The 17794-nt window shown below is 34.5% G+C and overlaps 1 protein-coding gene across 3 annotated transcripts in view; it reads left to right on the top strand.

The window, feature by feature from the left end:
• INVS (inversin) overlaps nucleotides 1-17794 on the top strand; it is a 259001-nt gene that overhangs the window by 47449 nt on the left and 193758 nt on the right. For all 3 annotated transcript variants that reach the window (XM_037798544.1, XM_037798547.1, XM_037798543.1), the window contains exon 3: nucleotides 473-639. In XM_037798544.1, coding sequence (XP_037654472.1) covers nucleotides 473-639 — 167 coding nt within the window. The remainder of the gene's footprint in view (nucleotides 1-472; nucleotides 640-17794) is intronic.

Genomic DNA, 17794 nt, shown 5'->3' with positions numbered 1-17794 from the left:
GGGTAGAAGGCACTTGTTCCATCTTATCAGGAATGGAAAGCCAACCATGACTCATTTTTTGTATCACTTATGAAAACATACCACAATGCCTAGCATATAAGAACTAAATAAGCATTTTTGACAAAAGGAATAAAGGAGGAACATATGTAACTCTATATCTCAGAGTGTTAATTCCTCATAATATGGTAGTTAAGAATATGACCTTTAGAGTCAGCAATCAGTTTGAATTCTAGCTCTGGCATCTACTTTCATTGTGAATATAGACAGATTACTAAACTTCTCTGAACATCCAATTCCTATAATATGGAGATAATATCTACCTCATAGGACAAGTAAAAATGAAATAATATATTTAATGCATTTAGTACAGTGCTTGATAATAAACAATTAGTAAATGTGGGTTTCTAGTTATATTTGTAATAACAATAATAAGAATCAGTGAAGTATCGCCATCTGTTTCTTATACTCACAGGAAACTCTGCTCTTAAAGACAAAGAAGATCAATTTGGGAGGACACCTCTTATGTATTGTGTGTTGGCTGACAGATTGGATTGTGCAGATGCTCTCCTGAAGGCAGGAGCAGATGTTAATAAAACTGATCATAGCCGGAGAACAGCTCTACATCTTGCAGCTCAAAAGGTGAGAAATAAAGTTACCTTGAAGGGTAAATCTTTTGTGTGGTATTGTTACTTGATTAGTGGAACTACATAATGAATAGGTGATAAAGAAAATACAAGTATGTGCCTTTTAGGATTTCTTGTGTTTTCTCTAAAAGCAATCTTTAAACTGCTGAGAGTAAAGCAAAAGACAACCGTCAATGTCTGCATCGGTGCGTGAGTTCCTCTAACAGTCTAATTTATTCTGTAATCTAAGGTTAACTGGAGGAAAGGGGATCCAGATTTTATGTACAATATGATTAAAACTATATTAGAAATCACCTTGTGCATAGGGAGAAAGAAAGGCCAAAAACAATTGCACTAAAATGTTTGTAGTTGTTGAGTTTAAATATTGGGAATATGTATGAATTTTCTATTTTCACTGTTTAAAATTTTTCCTTAATGAGTATTATTTTCATAATAAAAAGTTGCAGTCTTTCTTGAAATATGTGGCATTAAGGAACATAAAAGTAACTTACTTTCTGAAGGTATTTTCAGCTTTTTACAATTCTAAAACCATACTGCCACCATCAGTGATTTCATATTTTTAAAGGCATTGTCATGAACTCTGATTTTTAAGGTTAAACACATCAAAAAAAGAAAATGAGAAATTTCTAAATTTATTTATAGACTTACTCAACCAAAATCTATTTTTCCCCTCCATAAAATTTTGACCTATAAAATATATTCCCAATGCCTGGTATTTTTATTTTTGTTATTTTAGACTTCTATACTTTTGGAATAAAAAGCAATGAAAATGAGTTAGATTCTGCATAAACTATTAGAGTTATATCCTATTAAAAAATGTGAACCAGATATAGCTGATTAATTAAGGGGTTAGAAAAATGTCTTTTCATTAGTTGAATGCATCAACGGAGACTGACATTGAGATATACTACTGAATATGCTGGTTAATATGCTTTTATCAGTTAGGTCTGTCACATTATTTCCAAAATCATTTCTCTTGAATTTGCTTTTTATTATACTAATTAAAAAAAAATCACCCTCATTTTCAATCTCTGTTTTAACTACTCCTCAGGTTTTTATAAGCTTTACCTAGGCTTGTCAGCTGTTAAAACTATTCACTCAGGAAAGGTAACTTCATTTAGCTTGTAATCATTTATAAAATAAACATTTCACATCACATTTCACATCTAATATTAAGAATTAGATGTACTTTAAAGTTTTTCATGTGATACATTTAGGTTTAAAACTCAACTTCAAAAATGTTGGTTGAAGGAACCAAACTTAATGTCAAGTGGATCTTATGAAAAAAAATGAGGTTTGAAATTGATGATCCAACAGTGTGATGTTGTTGTAGTAGTATAATATGACCAAATAACTGAGAGGAGGGGGTGCACAGCCAGGCACGTTAGCCGTCTTTCACATTTTTTTCTTTTGCTTTTTGCTTCTACTTTGATTTTTTTCATAGTGTCAAAGAATAAATAGAATTTACTCACGTGTCACAATTTACGTAGCAAATAACAAGTTTCATGTCCTTTCAACTGTCTGATAATTACGCATGTTCCCCCTTTCTCTGTGTTGCTGTTTGTTTTTGTGTTTGTGCCAAAAGCAGTTATGTAGGTTCTACTAGCACTAGCAGAATTTCCAGGACAAGGGGAGGATAATTCTTTAGTACTCTCCTTTGACCAAATCAAACCTCAGTATTGTGTTTCATATGAAAGCACCATTATTAAGAAATTGGAGATAATGTAGACCAGGCAGGAATAAGATGGGGAAGAATCCAGATTCTCAAAACATAGTTGGGAGATGATGCAGAGACTAAACCTGAGACTAGCTTCAAAATGAGGAAGCTGAACTGAGACTCTGGGTTTAAACTGAAGATACTAATATGGTCCCAGGTGTATGGCACATCCTTCCTCTGAATGGAATCAAATGTAAATTCTCTTTAGAGAAAACATTTTCACCTTAAAGTTCCAGGATTCCCCATCTTATAGTAGACGAAACATGATCTCATCATGAAAGATCACCAAACACATAAAGAAGCAGTCTACTTTGAAAGTCAACAGAAACAACAAAACAACCAGCTTAGACTACCAAAAACTTCAGATTGGTCTTATTAGAAACACAATATAAAATAACTAGTGATAAAATGCTTAAAGATACAAAAGAAGAAATGAGAAAATTGAGCAAGCAACAAGAGACTCGTGACTAGGCATCAGTTCTGGCCACAACAGCTTCTTTTGGACTAACCCTTCTGCCAAAAACATCTATAATAAAGCTTAGCACAACACACACATTATGTAAAAATATTGAGATCAGCCAGCATAGGCAGGATCTAAGCAGCTACCTTCATTTAGAGAAGGGAAGAGTGTGAAGGGAGCTCCACATTCACGTGGGCTTTTCCCAAATTGTCATGCAGAAGAATACAACCTCAGCAGAAAGCATCACTCTTATTAGGTTGAGGAAACTGAGTTTGGAACTACCAGTGGCTGGGTCTTGAAGGGCAAAATCTTGAAGAGAAGGGAACTCCAGAGAAGGAACTCCAAAATCTGGGTACACATTCCCCTTAAGTCATTAGCAGATTCCTGAACTGCACCTGTATAGGGTGGGGCTCTAAGAAACTCATAGTAAACAACAACTGGGAGACTAAAGACCTGAGCAGAGAATATTTTAATAAATTATCCTATATTTTCTCTCACATTTAAGTCTTTTAGTACAGAACATATTGATTTCTGTTTAGGGATCTGTATTGGTCAGGGTTCTCTAGGGTAACAGAATCAACAGGAGATATCTATAAATATGAGATTTTATAAAAGTGACTCACACAACTGTGGGAATGCATGAGTCCCAATTCCGTAAGGCAGGATGTACAAGTCAAAATTCCTTAGGGCAGGCCGCAAACTGGCAACTCCAATGAAGGTCTTCAGTGAACTCCCCAGGAGAGGCTGGCTAGCTGAAGAAGAAGTGAAAGTTCTCTCTCTTCTCCCTTAAAAGTCTTCAACTGATTGGATTAAATCCAGCTGACTGAATTCTCTTATTGCAGAAGACACTCCTTTTGTTGATATAATCGACCACAGATGCAATCAGTTGACTGATGATTTAATAAACCAGCCTTCTGGTTTATTAACCAGCCACAGATGTCCTTGCAGTAACAAGGCCAGTGCTTGCTTGACCAGACAGCTGGGCACCATCACCTGGCCAAGTTGACACATGAACCTAACCATGACAGGATCCACTCTCACTTTACAACATATGGATAACTAATTTTCCCAGCCCAATCTAATGCGTGCATTTTCAGCCCCTAGTATCTATTGTGTGCCAATGCCTGTCTTTTGTATTATGCACTTCCTCTGCTGCTTTTTAATGAAGGGTCCTGAATGCTAGGGAGTCATTTAATGATGTGTAGAATAGAAGTTACATGATTAAAGTGCTTCAGGAGGACTAATAAGTCATGGCAAATGTATCTAAGTTACTTTGGAAGAAAAAGAGAGAGGAGGTGCTTGGAAATCTAATAAAGTTCAGGCCAATGGATTGAAGAGATATCCTGTGGAGGTAGAAATGTTTATTCAACAAGTATTTGCTGCCTCCTATGTAGTCATGATCATATACCTAGAGGGAATATAAAAAATGAATCACCTCTGTCTGCTACAGATAAGTGCTTTCAGGACCTATCTGTAGTAGGTGTCATTCCCCTTCGGTTAGTAAATTTCTCCAGTATATTAAATATCAAATATACTTTTCAGATATTGTCTATACCCACTCAGTTCTGGTGTCTGTGCTCGTTGTGCAGTCACCAGTATTCATGTATGTGTGTGTGCATCCGTTCAATGTACGTTAAAGCCCCGTGTACTGTGTACTGCACTAGGCCTGGGATACAAAGGTGCCAGATATGAATCCTGCTCTTAAGTTTCTCCTAAAGATCGTGGATGATGACAATAAATGATAATTAAAGCTGGCGCATCTGCATTACAATAGATAAGTGCTTTGTAAGTTATCAATGGCCGTAACATGTAACTATCGTTGTTATTGTTGGAGCATCTGTTCTCAAATATCATTTATTAAGGATTTTTTCTGTGATTTCCATATAGTGGACTATATAATTTTATGTTTCCTTAGGTATGTAAGAAGGAAAAACTCGTATTCCCATAGCATTTTGTTCATATCTCTATTAGAGCCCACTGCTTTGCATTGTAATTATTGCTTACTTTTTTCTTTCCCATTAGACTGGCGCTCCAGGCAAGGACCTTGTTTTATTTATTTTTGAATCCCCCAGAACCTAGCACAGTGTCTGGTATGTCTTGGTTGAAGGAATGAGTGCATTTGATGCTACTTATGTAGAAAATCATTATTAATACAAATGCTAGACATTTTGTTTATTAGAAACATTTATCCTGTTTTAAAATACATATATTTGGAAAAACTTATTGAACTGTGCTGCTTGGCTTAGTTATTTTGACACATATTCACTTCTCTGGAAACAGATTGCTGTTAGCCCAAGCAGCTGAGGAAATGGTACCCATGAGAATAAAATTAATCTCAATATACTAAACATCTGTACCTAATTTGTTTCTCATTTAGTACCCGCGGTTTAATGCAAGAAAGCAATAGCTCATACCTTTTCTGGGCTTCTCACAAAAAGATACCTAATTGTTAGAAATGTTTTGCTCCAGGGAAGGAGCTATTTCTCTGACTTCCACAGATACATTTATTTGTTAATAAGGATAAAAAAGCTTCAGCAATCTTACTGAATGTTAAAAGTTATGCATTTTTAATCTTCCAGGAGGTTATTAATTTGGCTTCAAGGAGATTAAGAATACCCACTTTGAAAAATTATATCGTGTTAAACACAAAAATTAAAGAAGATTCGGGTTGTGGTTGTGTTGTGTTGTTTTTTTTAATTCACAAACATAATTCTCAATTCATCCATGAAAACTGAATATTACTTTTCAGTTTTCAACATATGCTGTTTCCGTCTTAATTATTTACAAAAATCAAAGGAGAAAGAATACTTCTGAAACTTTTCAGGAAAACTTAATCCCAGGAACAGAATTAGGTTTCCTTATTTTGCACACACATACCCACACACACACCAAACAATTCACTCCCCTTCAGCTCTATATTCCTATATTTCCCTATAGTACATATTGGTCTCTACCATAACTCTTATTTACCCAGTTAATCATAGATTTTATTTATCTACTTCCCCTAATAAAGCCATGTGAGGGCAGAGGCCATATCTTACTGGCTTTTATAGCACCAGTTCCTAGCACAGCATCTGCCACTTAATAAAGACTCGGTTAATGTTTGTTTAATGAATGAATGAATCAATAAATAAATATGAACATCCAGTAAATTTATTATGAATGGTATGGTCTTCCAAACTATTGAAGTTTAAATTAATAGTTATATTTATTCCTTATTTTTCTTTCCTACCCCCCTTGTAATGTTGTAAGCAAGATTTTACAAAAATCTCTAAGCTTAATTTCTCAAAACAACTCTTGTATGCCTCTATTTCTTCATGTATAAAATGGTATAATAGTTCTTCCATCTGCAATACAGAAATTATGAGTCCTTAACTAGAGGTAAATCATTTTGTTTGTTGGAGAAATACACTCTAAGAGTGCAGGTTATCAATATTGTTGCTATAGGTCATATTGCAATATAGGTATAAACATCAAATACTCTAGGAATCAGTAGATGTCTGAGAGAAAATGTCCTTCAGAGTCTTCTAATCTGGTGCCATCATTGGGTGAAGAAACTTGAGTCTCAGTTCTCCTTTCATTCTCTTCTCTTGATGAATTATTCATCATTCTCTTTACCTTTGCATATGCCTAGAATGTTCTTTATCCTATTTTTAACATTAATTATTTTAAGCACATAAACAAGAACATATAATAATGTAACACTCAGTTACCTATCACCCAGCAGGGACAAAACTGAATATTTCTCATTTTTGCTTCTGACTTTTGTTTAATGAAATAGAGCCGTATAAATGCACTTGAAATCTTCTATATATCTTCCTCAATTCCATTCCTCTCTTTCTCTTTCCCCTCAGTCTGTCTCAGTTTTGGTGGTTTTAATTCCCATGCATATTTTTCTACCTTTACTTATTTTTGTGGACCCATATACAAGATATAATATTGTTTTACATACTTAAAATCTTTATGTAAATGGTATTATACTGTGTGTTATTCCCCAACTTGCTTTTCCAACTTAATAGTTTTTTGAGATTTATTCATGTTGACCACGTAGCCCTAGTTCACAAAAGATTGTATCCAAATGCTCAAAAGACACATAAAAGGATACTTAATTACTAATTAGGGAAATGCAAATTAAAGGCACCGTGAGATAGCATGACACAACCAGTACCATTTGAATTCACACACACCCCAGTAATAGCTAAGATAAATGAGTGCCTTTTTCACTAAAAGACGTGTACAAGAATGTACATAGTAAATTTACTTATTCTTATTAGTACAAGCAAATGTGTCAGTAAATTGTGGTGTACTCCTACAATGGAATACTACACAATAAAAAAAAAAGAATGAACTGATACATTCAACAACATGGATGAATTTTATAGATGTTATATATATTGAGTGAAAGAAGTCAGACACATATGCTATTTATATGAATTTCAAGAACAGGCAAAAATAAGCTATGGTGATTCAAATCAGATTAGTAGTTACCCAAAGGATGGGTATTGACTGGGAAGGGACATGAGGGAGCTTTCATGGTTTCTGGAAATGTTCTATATCCTCATCTGGGTGTTGGTTACCTAAAATTTTATCAATCTGTGTATGTAAGATTTATGCACTTTACTGTATGCATGTTATACCTCATTAAAGAATACTTATTTAAAAAATGGTAAAATGTCCCGAGCTTAGTGGCCATTATGTATAGGTAAGATAAGGAAGGACGGAATTAAGAATGTTCCTGGCCTAGGCTCTTAAGCACTCATATCACATTTCCCTGGACTTAGCCTCAGGAGCCCTGTGAAGGCCCTGCATCTGTGCTCTAATCTAGTGGTTGTCAACCTTTAGTATGTGTCAGAATCACCTTCAGAGGTTGTTAAATCACAGATTGCTGGGCCCCATCTCTAGACTTTTCAATTCAGTTTGTCTGACATAGGGCCAGAGAATTTATAGATATAACAAGATCAGGCTGATGGTGCTGTTCTAAGGACTATCCCTTGGGAATCATTGCTTTACTCTGTTTACATTGCTTGCCTTTGTCTGCTCTCTCCATTTTCAACTCTATTGACTTCATTCCCTCTCTACCTAACCTCTTGGACCAATGACTCTTGGCTGCTAGCCATAACTTTTGATGACATCATTCACAGAGATAAGAATTACTGGCTAAGGAACAATTTTGAGAGTAAGTGATGAGTTCAGTTGTGGACATACTGAATTTCAGGTCCCTATGGGGTATCTTTGCGGTGATGACAAACATGAAGTTGCATATACTGGTTTGGATTTCCAATGTGAGGTCTTGGCTGGAGCCATTAGTACATAAAGAAGCCACAGGAGGGGATGATGTGCCCAGGTGGCCCAGGTGTGGTGTACAGATATAACAGGGATCAGAAATAGGAAATACCAACATTCGAAGTTAAAAGAAAATATGTACAAAGGAAACAATAGAAGCTCAGAGAGGAACTTTGGTGTGGGACCAAAGAGATGAGTTTCAAGCAGAAGGGGATCAATTTCTGTTTCTTTTTAACAATACTAAGATTTGAATTATATCTTTTATACTAATGGGCCTAATATTTGTCAAATTAATGAATGGATATAAATGTGATAAGAATTGAAAGCTTTCATTGGGTTTTTCAGTTAGAAAATGATCTTAGCAAGAGCACTGTTACTGTTAGACACAGAAGCTAGCTACCACTGTTGGAAAATTAGTAAGGGAAGATGAGGAGACAGTAAAGATACACAACCCTTTCAAGATGAGAATGAGTGATAGGGAAAATTTTAAGATGAGCAATTGTGTGTGTGTGTGGAAAATTTCAATAGTTAATTGTATAAGGAACCTCATATAATCATCACCCAGCTTCAACAATTATTAATTCATAAACTTGTTTTATCTATACAACACAACTGGGTAACTGTAAAACAAATCTCAGACATCCTATCATTTCATCTGTAAACTCTTCAGAATATATCTCTAAAAAATATAGAATATATTTTTATGTATTCCCACAATATCAGAATACCTAAAAAGAAATTTAAAATATTCTTCAATATCATTAAATAAATAATCAGTGTTCATATTTTCCTGATGGTCTCTTATTACACTTTTTTTATGCTTGATTTACTTAAATCAGGTTCTTTGCAAGTTCTACACTTTGCAGTTGGTTGATAAGTCTTTTGCAGTCTAACAATAAGATGAGAGAAATTTTTTGAGCCTGTTTATGTGTTATATGTCCAGAAATATAGGAGAGGGAATGGATGATTCATGGATCAAAGTCCCTGGGGGAGTTTGGAATAGAAATGAACCAAAGTACAGCTGGAAAGTTTAGGCTTGGACAATAAGATTGTTCTGTGAATGAGGGCAGTATGAATTTAGAATGTATCTGAAATTATTGACAATCAATTAATTATGAAATATGAAAAGGGGAAGGGACGTTGGCAATTCTCTCATTTTCCATCATGAGAGGAGCGCTCAGTTTCATTTTTGAAAGCCAATAGAGGGTGGGCCCTGGAGCAGGTAAAACTGAACAGGAAAGTACTTCTGTTGAACCAGTTTCTTTCAAGGAAGATGAGGAAAACCATGGAGATGTGTAGGACAACTGCCACCTTTCACACATCTCCCAGACCGCAAGCATCCCTGGTTCCATTAAACCCCAGACTAGGGCTACAGGCTAGAGAAAGTGGGAAAGCTAATATTTAATGATAGCTTTTTTTTTTTACTGGATAACAAGGACCTTTAATTTCTGATTCTGTGCAGAGACAATATAACAATGAAAAAGAAATTGGATCCAAATTTTTAAGAACTTACATTCCAGTCATAATTCAAGGTCAGCTGACACCATTAGATATCACTCATTAACTTGTATCCTTTAGTTGTTTAACTTAAGCCCTGTAAAATGGGGCTCATGCTTTTAACCTAACAATTCATAGGATTGTGAATTTCAAAAATTTTGGAATATGGGTTGTTAACGTCCACCAGAGACCATGCATAGTGCATAGTGACCACAAAACATATTGGTATCAGACTTCATCTGAAGACTGTAAGTAACTTGCAAATATAGGTACCCTTTCCAATTGTATTTAGAAGTTGATAGGATTAATAAAATAGTATTTCATTTAAAAGCATAACAATTCAATTTTTTTGTTTTTTGTCAATCAGCAGATACTAAAAGTAAAAATATTAGCATTGAAGTTTTTTCACTTTTTTATCTTTAAAAAGAGTTAAACTTCAAAAGCCTGGGAACCACCCTAATAATATATAATATATATAAGGAGCCTTGTTTGTAAGTAATTTTAATTGGGAACAGGTAGGTTTGGCCTATCTAATGACTTTAACCTTCTTTACTAGAAAAGGTTTTTTATATACACAACTGCTTATACATTTAACCCTCAGGACAACTTCTTAACTTTATAATTTGATTCATAACATTAGATTTGAGTGGAGGATTATTATTATATACTTAAGCAATAAAGGCTCCTTTTCCTGACTTCTGCCCTTTCTGGATCCATTTTTTGCCTAAATAAATCTGTCTGTTTTAAATCAAAAGAGATAAATAAAAGCTTGGGTCCTATTTAGATACTTTTGATTAAGAGGCTCTAACCCTGAAATTTTGATTTTTGCATTTGTTTGCAAATTATTTTTATTGTTTTTTTTTTCTTTTTTCTTTTTTTCCGGCCTTCGGCCTCTTTCTCCTTTACCTACTTTATAAAATCACTTTTTAATTCTGAATTATAGTCCTACCTCTGCCACTATTTTGTTGTATAACTATAGGCAAGATACTTAAACTCTCTATGCTTAGTTTTCTCCTCCATAAAATGAATTTGTTGAAACACAGGGTCAAAAGACAACCTGAAAAATACATTTTTAACATATTATAACAAAGGGTAAATCTCTCTAACATATAAAGAGCTCCTAGGAATTGATAAGAAAGACAGGCAAACCAAGAGAAAAATCAGCAGACAGTTCACATAAAAAGAAATTGAAACGGCCTTCACACATTTGAAAATATGTTCGACTCCACTCATGATAAAAGAAATACAAATTAAATCTATTCTGAGATACTTTTTCCCATTTAGCAACTCGCTGTGTTAGTGAGGCTGTAGATAAATAAATACTTTCACACAGGGCTGCCGGAATAGCTATTTGAACTGTAAATGCATACACTCTTTGACCCAGCAACTCCATTTCTGGTAGTTTATCCTAAAGATAAAACTGCACAAGTAAGAAATGATACATGTAAAAGATTGTTCACTGTTTTCGTTTATAAAAACAGTGTTGGAAACAACCCAAATGCCTGTCAGTAAGATTCTGGTTAAAAACATTATTATACATTCATATAGGGGAAATATGTGGACCTGGAAAAAAGAGTAAAGATACTCTAGCTATTAAAATAAAAATATCTCCAATCGGTATTGTTAAGTGACTAACAGATGGATTAAAAATAAGACAATATTTAATTTATGTAAATGTACTAAATTATATAAACCTAAGACCATAAATTACCAACAAATGAAAAAACAAACACTAAAAGCAAAACAACAAAAAAGTTTTAAAACTTTCAAAAAAAATGTAAGAAACTAATAAAAGGGTTTACCCAGGGCAAGGGTAGAGGAAGGAAAGAGACCCACAGGAGCAGAAGTGGGAGCAAAACTTTTTACTATGCACCATTTTATATTATTTTTATTTTTGAACCATCTGAATATTTTCTGCAAAAGTTTTAAGTAAAATATAAATTATTTTCAATATTATGGCAGCAAAAAAATTTTAAAAAGTAGGCATTTTGAGCAGGAGGGGGAGATGGCAGAAAATTCCAAGGGAAAAAGACAGAAATAGGATGGCTATAAGATTACAAAGGATATGATGCCAAAGACAACAAATAGACAAATTACTCTAATGCCAAGAAAAGTAATTAGGCTATGCAACAACATTTAAGCAGTGGAAGCAAAAGTAAAATATTAGCACAGGATAAGAGGCAGTACAAGAATAATATGTTCAGCTTAGTACATTAAAGTGAAAAGATTTCAATTAAAGCCATTATTAACAGTTGCAGAAATATTTAAAATGAAGAAAATACATTTAAAATAGTCTTCATTTTCATATATTCTCAATCATTATTTTAGCCTTTCTGTTAAGACCAACATGTTACCATTCCATCCATGTCAAGCAAAGTAATTCATAATCTTGGTGACTTCAATAGTGTAACATATACATGAAAATACCCTCAGATCTGGGTTTTGACTCTGTTATGGAGAGGAACTGGTATTAAAGTAAAAGTGGGGTTTCTTGGACTTTCATAACCTTGTCTAAGGGTAGTAGACTGCCATATGTAAAATATTGTCATTATTTTCTTACACTCTTTATTATTTAAGTAATGTATTATATATATATAGTTCATTATAGCAAAAAAGTAATTTTTTGTATTTTGTGCCATTCCTCACACCTTTTACTTTTAAACATTTTCATTGGGTACTCCTGGACTACTCTGTGGATTTATTCACTCATTAGTTCATTAAAAACAATTTGATAAGTGCCTCTCTACCACCAACTGTGTGGCCAGTGGATATCTGAAGAGTAAGCAATTAGCAGTAATACGTGAGGTTTGAGATGTTGGTGTGCTTCTAAGAAAAGGCACGAGAAGACATTTTAAATGCCCTTATTCCTTAAAAATGTGAAGAAAGTCTTCTAAAGAAAACACCAAAAGACGTTTGTTGGAATGTCTTACCTTAGAAATGTCAGAAAGTCTGAGCATATGAAACCCTTATGTTCTGGAATCTTAATGATCTCTCAAGAAATCTCTAGACTGAGACAGACGGTGTTAGACAACCCTTGAAGTTCACCCCGTTTGACTTCAACCCTAGCTCAACTGTCTTTTCCAAAGGGGCAGAAAGACCTAGTCCAAGGACTCTTTGCTTCATTACATTCCAACTTCTGGGATTTCCGAAACAGCATCAACAGTTACCCTTTCCCATGTATTTAGAAACTATCTCTATACCTGCCGTCTGTTTTTCCAGTTCAGAAGCTGGTTTCAAATATTTAGGATCTCACATTCAAGTGAATGTACCAATCAAAACCTGAGTTGGTCTGCTTTTAAACAAATCTGAGAATTGTTTAATAGTTCTCTCCTTTAAGACTTTGATTATAGTTAATATACTTCTACTTATATGGATGAAATACAACTTGTCAACAAATCTTAACTGAAATCACTACTTTGAATTATTCTAACACAGTTATAGTAAGAAAAAAATACTTAATTTTGGTTCATAGTAGCATCACAGCAGTTAAACTAGTTATATTTTATCTGTTTTCTGTGTAAACTGTGGTGTAGTTTGAGTTCTTCAAGGCCACTTTGTTACTTGCAGGGTCAGAAATTATCTTAGGCTTTTTATTTTTTTATTTTATTTTTTGTCATTCCCAGCACAGTGTTCCTGATACTGCTCAACTGAAAGAAAATTTACATGCTCTTCTGAAGTTTACTTTCTCAGACATCTGGCTACTTCTGGCCAAGAAGAATTCCCAAATCCTATTTCCCAGTCAAACCCCCAAAGAAGTACCTAAGGGTTCCTTTCTCATGGACCAGATTCAGGATTTGAACCCAGAGCTTCTTCCTGTAATCCAGTGTTTTTTCTTTATAATACCTCTCAAGCATAGCAGAGCAGCCTTGCAGATTGTATTCTAAAATACACATGGTTTGCAGAATGTTGTTTTGAACATGATGATGTCCTGTAACCACGTTCATTTACTAATCATCTTTATCTCTTCAGTGACCCCCACCTTGAGTAAGTCAAGAAAACACAAGCATCTGCCTTCCATGAATAGATTCAGAGACCCCCCCCACAAGCCTAGATTCCCATGGAAACCAGTCAAAAACTAAAAGGAAAAGAAAGGGTATATATTGAATTTCCCTGAGACCTACGGCTTGTTATTCATTAGACTCATGCTGATTTCTTTTAAACTCTGGGCACGGGGCCAGCAAATATTTTTATGGCTAATAAAAAGGAACTTCATTCAATTTCGTTTAAACTTTTAAAAATTAATTTTGTGTATAACATCTTTTCCAAAGAAAATTTGAACATTAATTTATTAATTACCTTCTTATATCATGGAACCATATTTGTTCATATAATTTCCTCTTGTTGTCTTTTTCTGAATCACATTTTACTGTTGAAGAGAGGATGAGAGGGAGCTGGCGGCCTGTTATTCTAGTAGTATAAATGTTGTCAGCTTCTAAGCACATTACTCCTGTGGCGATCTATAGGGTTCTTTGTACTTCCTTTGGCTGTTAAGCTTTTACAAGCCCCAAATAAACATTTACAAATAGGATAACAATTATAACCAAAACGCCAAAGTGGGGGGTTCAAGAGAGCCAGAGAGGGGTTATTGGAGAGAGCAGATTGCAATTTTAAATAAGGCAATTAAAATAGCTTTCCTTTAGATGATGACATGTGAAGCAAGGAAGTGAAGAAGGAAGACTTCTGAGGAAGAGTGTTCCAGGCAGAGGAAACAGTCAGAAAAAAAAGCCTTAAGATGGGAGCATGCCTGGAGTTTTTGAGGAATAGCAGGAAGGCTAGTGTGGGTATGATGAGTGTGCAAAGGGAGAACAGTAGGTGATAAGGACAAAGAAGGAATGGAGACCAGATTCTCTAGGGCCTTGTAGGCCATTGTCAGGAAAAAAAAAAAATTAACAAATGAGCTTTTTATTAGAAAAGTAAAAATTATTGCATAGGTCTTAATACTTGAACATCAAGTGTATTTATGAATCGCAAGTATGTTCATGTAAACAGTTCTAGATGGAAGACCCAGATGGCACTCCTCTGGGGGCAGGGTTCCAGCCCTGACCCCACTCAGTCCCAACCCCTCAAAGCTCAATTCCTCAGTGTAAACTGGGGTGGGTTAGGGGTTGGGTACAGAACACAGCTCCCAGGTGTTTTTCTTCAAGTGTCAAAGATCCCAAGTGATCCCAACACCCACACCCTTACTATTCTTACAGTCATGCATCTGTAAGACAGCTGCCTAGAACAGGTCAGTAGTGAAGTTCTGATCAGAAAAACAAAAGATACAAAAACAGAACAAACACAGTTGGCCCCTTCAGAGCATGGGGTTACTCTGAATGAGAGAAGGAGTCCTTGGAGGGTTTTAAGGGATGGAGTGACATGATCTGACATGTTTTGATAAAAGAATCATTCAGGCCAAGTGAAGTAATTTTTCTCCAGTTTCAGTACTGTCTTTTCTTTCATCCATTCCTCATATGTTATGCTTTGAACTCTCCCACCCATCCTGATCCCTTTCCACTAGCAATGCTTGCATTTATCTAAATCCTTCTAAGAATAAGACACCCAGAACAGAACACAATGCCAGTCTGATGAGCATGACTTCACCATTACCATTTTGGCAACCACATACAGTTGATTCATGTTGAAGGTTTTTCAACTAAAATCTCTGTTTGCTTTATGCCTCGTATTGCTTAATCTATATCCTGTATTCAGGCTATTATGGTTGTGGACACAAATACAGCCTCTTATTGTATCTCTATTTTATTTAGGCATTTCTTTGAGCTTTCACAGGCTTACTTATATAGACTTGACCGTCCTGCCCTTGTTCCTCCAGTACTTTGTGTACTCAACCACCATTACATCACTGATCATGCTGAAAGATATTTATTTGTTCTAGGTATTTGATTTCCCCACAGATGGTGAGCTAGTTAACAGCAGGAGGAATGGCTTACCCGTCTTTTTTATTTCCAGTGCCTAGTAGTTTACCAATACTCAGTTAATGCTTGGTGAATTGAATTGGGTCCATTGTGCAACCTGTCAAGGTCTTCTTGTTTCTTGAGTCTGTCATTCAGCATTGCTCTCTCTCCCACCAGGACTGGCATCCTAATCTTTGATAGGAAAATAAATGCTGCTTATAGAAAAATGTGATCACTGAAAACTCATCAGTTTAAAAGATTGTTTTGTCCTTTCCTTTATTCTTATCTGAATCTCAACAATGTTAACTAGGCCTTTTGAAAATTTTTGTATATTCTATTAGAGTCCACTTTTTAGCTATTCCAATTCTGATGTATATGTAATCCACTCATTCATTTGCTCAACAAATAACGTTTTTAGTATTTAATGCTAAATACTAAATCTATGGCATTGTACCATATAGCTCCTAGTATTTGAAATTCAACCTGAGTTGAACATTTAGTATTTAATATCTTCCTGAATTCTGAATCATAAAGTTAACATGTTATTATAAAACTACTCATTTTCAGTAAATTTATTAGGGCTATACTCAGGGTTTATCTCAAACAGTTCTAGATTTTAGAAGTCATGGTTTAAATCCCTTTAGATTTTTTAATTAAAATCCTTTCTATCTTTTTGTCAGTTGTCAGACTGACTCTGCAAACCATTTGTTAGGAATTTGAGCCAAAATATTACACTATACTTTGAAGTAATGTTTATAAACTTCTAATCAAGTATGTGACTGTTTGGTCATTTCATTGTTCACAGACTGTAAAGTAGTACAATTTATATGTGTGTGTGTGTGTGTGTGTATATGTACACACAAGCACATGCTTTAAATTTTTTAATTTAATGGTAATGCATATACATGGTATAAAATGCTAAAGATACCATAAGCTTTGCAGTGAATAATCTGGGAGTGGAAAAAACTTTCTATCTATGAATTAAAATATAAAAACGATAGGAAAGAGATTAGTAAGTATGACTACATAGAAATGAAAAAAACTTTTCCCTCCAAGAAGACACCATAGGCAAAGTTAAAAAAAATATAAAAGACAAGCTGAACAACAATATCTGCAAATTACGTTATTAACAAAGGGTTAATACCTCAAATATATAAATGGTGAAGAAAAAGACCAACAACCCTATAAAAACTGAGCAAGAGATAGGGATAGTTCACAAGAAAGGAAATGCAGGTGGCCTTGAAAAGAAAACATCCTCAGCATTATTTATCATAAGAGAAATGCACATTAAAATTGCATTAACATGTTTCACATAGTAGTTTGGCAAAAATCCCAAAGTTTGGCAACATACTCTGATGCCGGCCTGTAGGCAAATAAGCACATGTTGTTGGAGGGAATACAAAAGTGGTACAACCATTATGGAGAAAACTTAACAATATCTATTATCTAGCATAGCATTTACCTTTGACCTAGCATATCCAATCCTGGAAATCTGTTACAAACATATGCTAGTAGAAGTAAGAAACAATGCATGCACAAGTTTATTTAATTGCAGCAATATTTGTAATAGTAAAAGACTTGGGGGGAAATGTCCTTTCTGAGGTCTGGTTGAATAAACAAGAGTATATCCACACAATGGAAGACAATGTAGCTGTAAAAAGTAATGAGAAATATTTAATATTAAAAATGATCTCCTGGATATTATAAAGTGAAAACAAGTACAGAATACTATGTGTGGTCTGCTATATTTTATTTATGGCTATGAACAGGCCTCCAGGATAATTAAGTGTAAAAAACAAGGTGCTGAAGAATATGTGCAACATTTTTTCCAGGAAAAGGAAGAAGAATATATATTTGCTTATATTTTTGAAAGATGAAAGAGTAAATGAAAAATGAATTAAAATCCTTACCTAAAGGGCAGGGATGGGGGCTAGATTTCCCTGAATGTATTTTGTTCTAGAGTTTTGATTTTGAAACACTGTAAATAAGTTCCGCCATTATAAAAAATTAAACGTTTACAAAGAACAATCCTTCAAGATTGATAAGAAAACAAAACAAAAGAACCTAACTGCATATCAAGAAGTTTACATTGATTGTAAAGCATACTTCTAACAGGATATATCCTAAGGACAAAAAGAGCTACAAAGAAGTCCTAAATTGTCTTCAGTAAACATACTGTTAGTAATAATGCTGTTGTTATTTTGAAACAACAAAATAAATAAATGGATAATTATGTCAATGTAGGGTAAAGCAAGTGGGTGCTTATAATAATTTCATTAGTAACCAAGATTTTCAGTAT

This window comes from Choloepus didactylus, chromosome 10 (genome assembly GCF_015220235.1).
Source record: "Choloepus didactylus isolate mChoDid1 chromosome 10, mChoDid1.pri, whole genome shotgun sequence".
Taxonomy (NCBI): Eukaryota; Metazoa; Chordata; class Mammalia; order Pilosa; family Megalonychidae; genus Choloepus; species Choloepus didactylus.
Note: the sequence above shows the minus strand (reverse complement) of the source record. Positions and strands in the feature narration are given on the sequence as shown.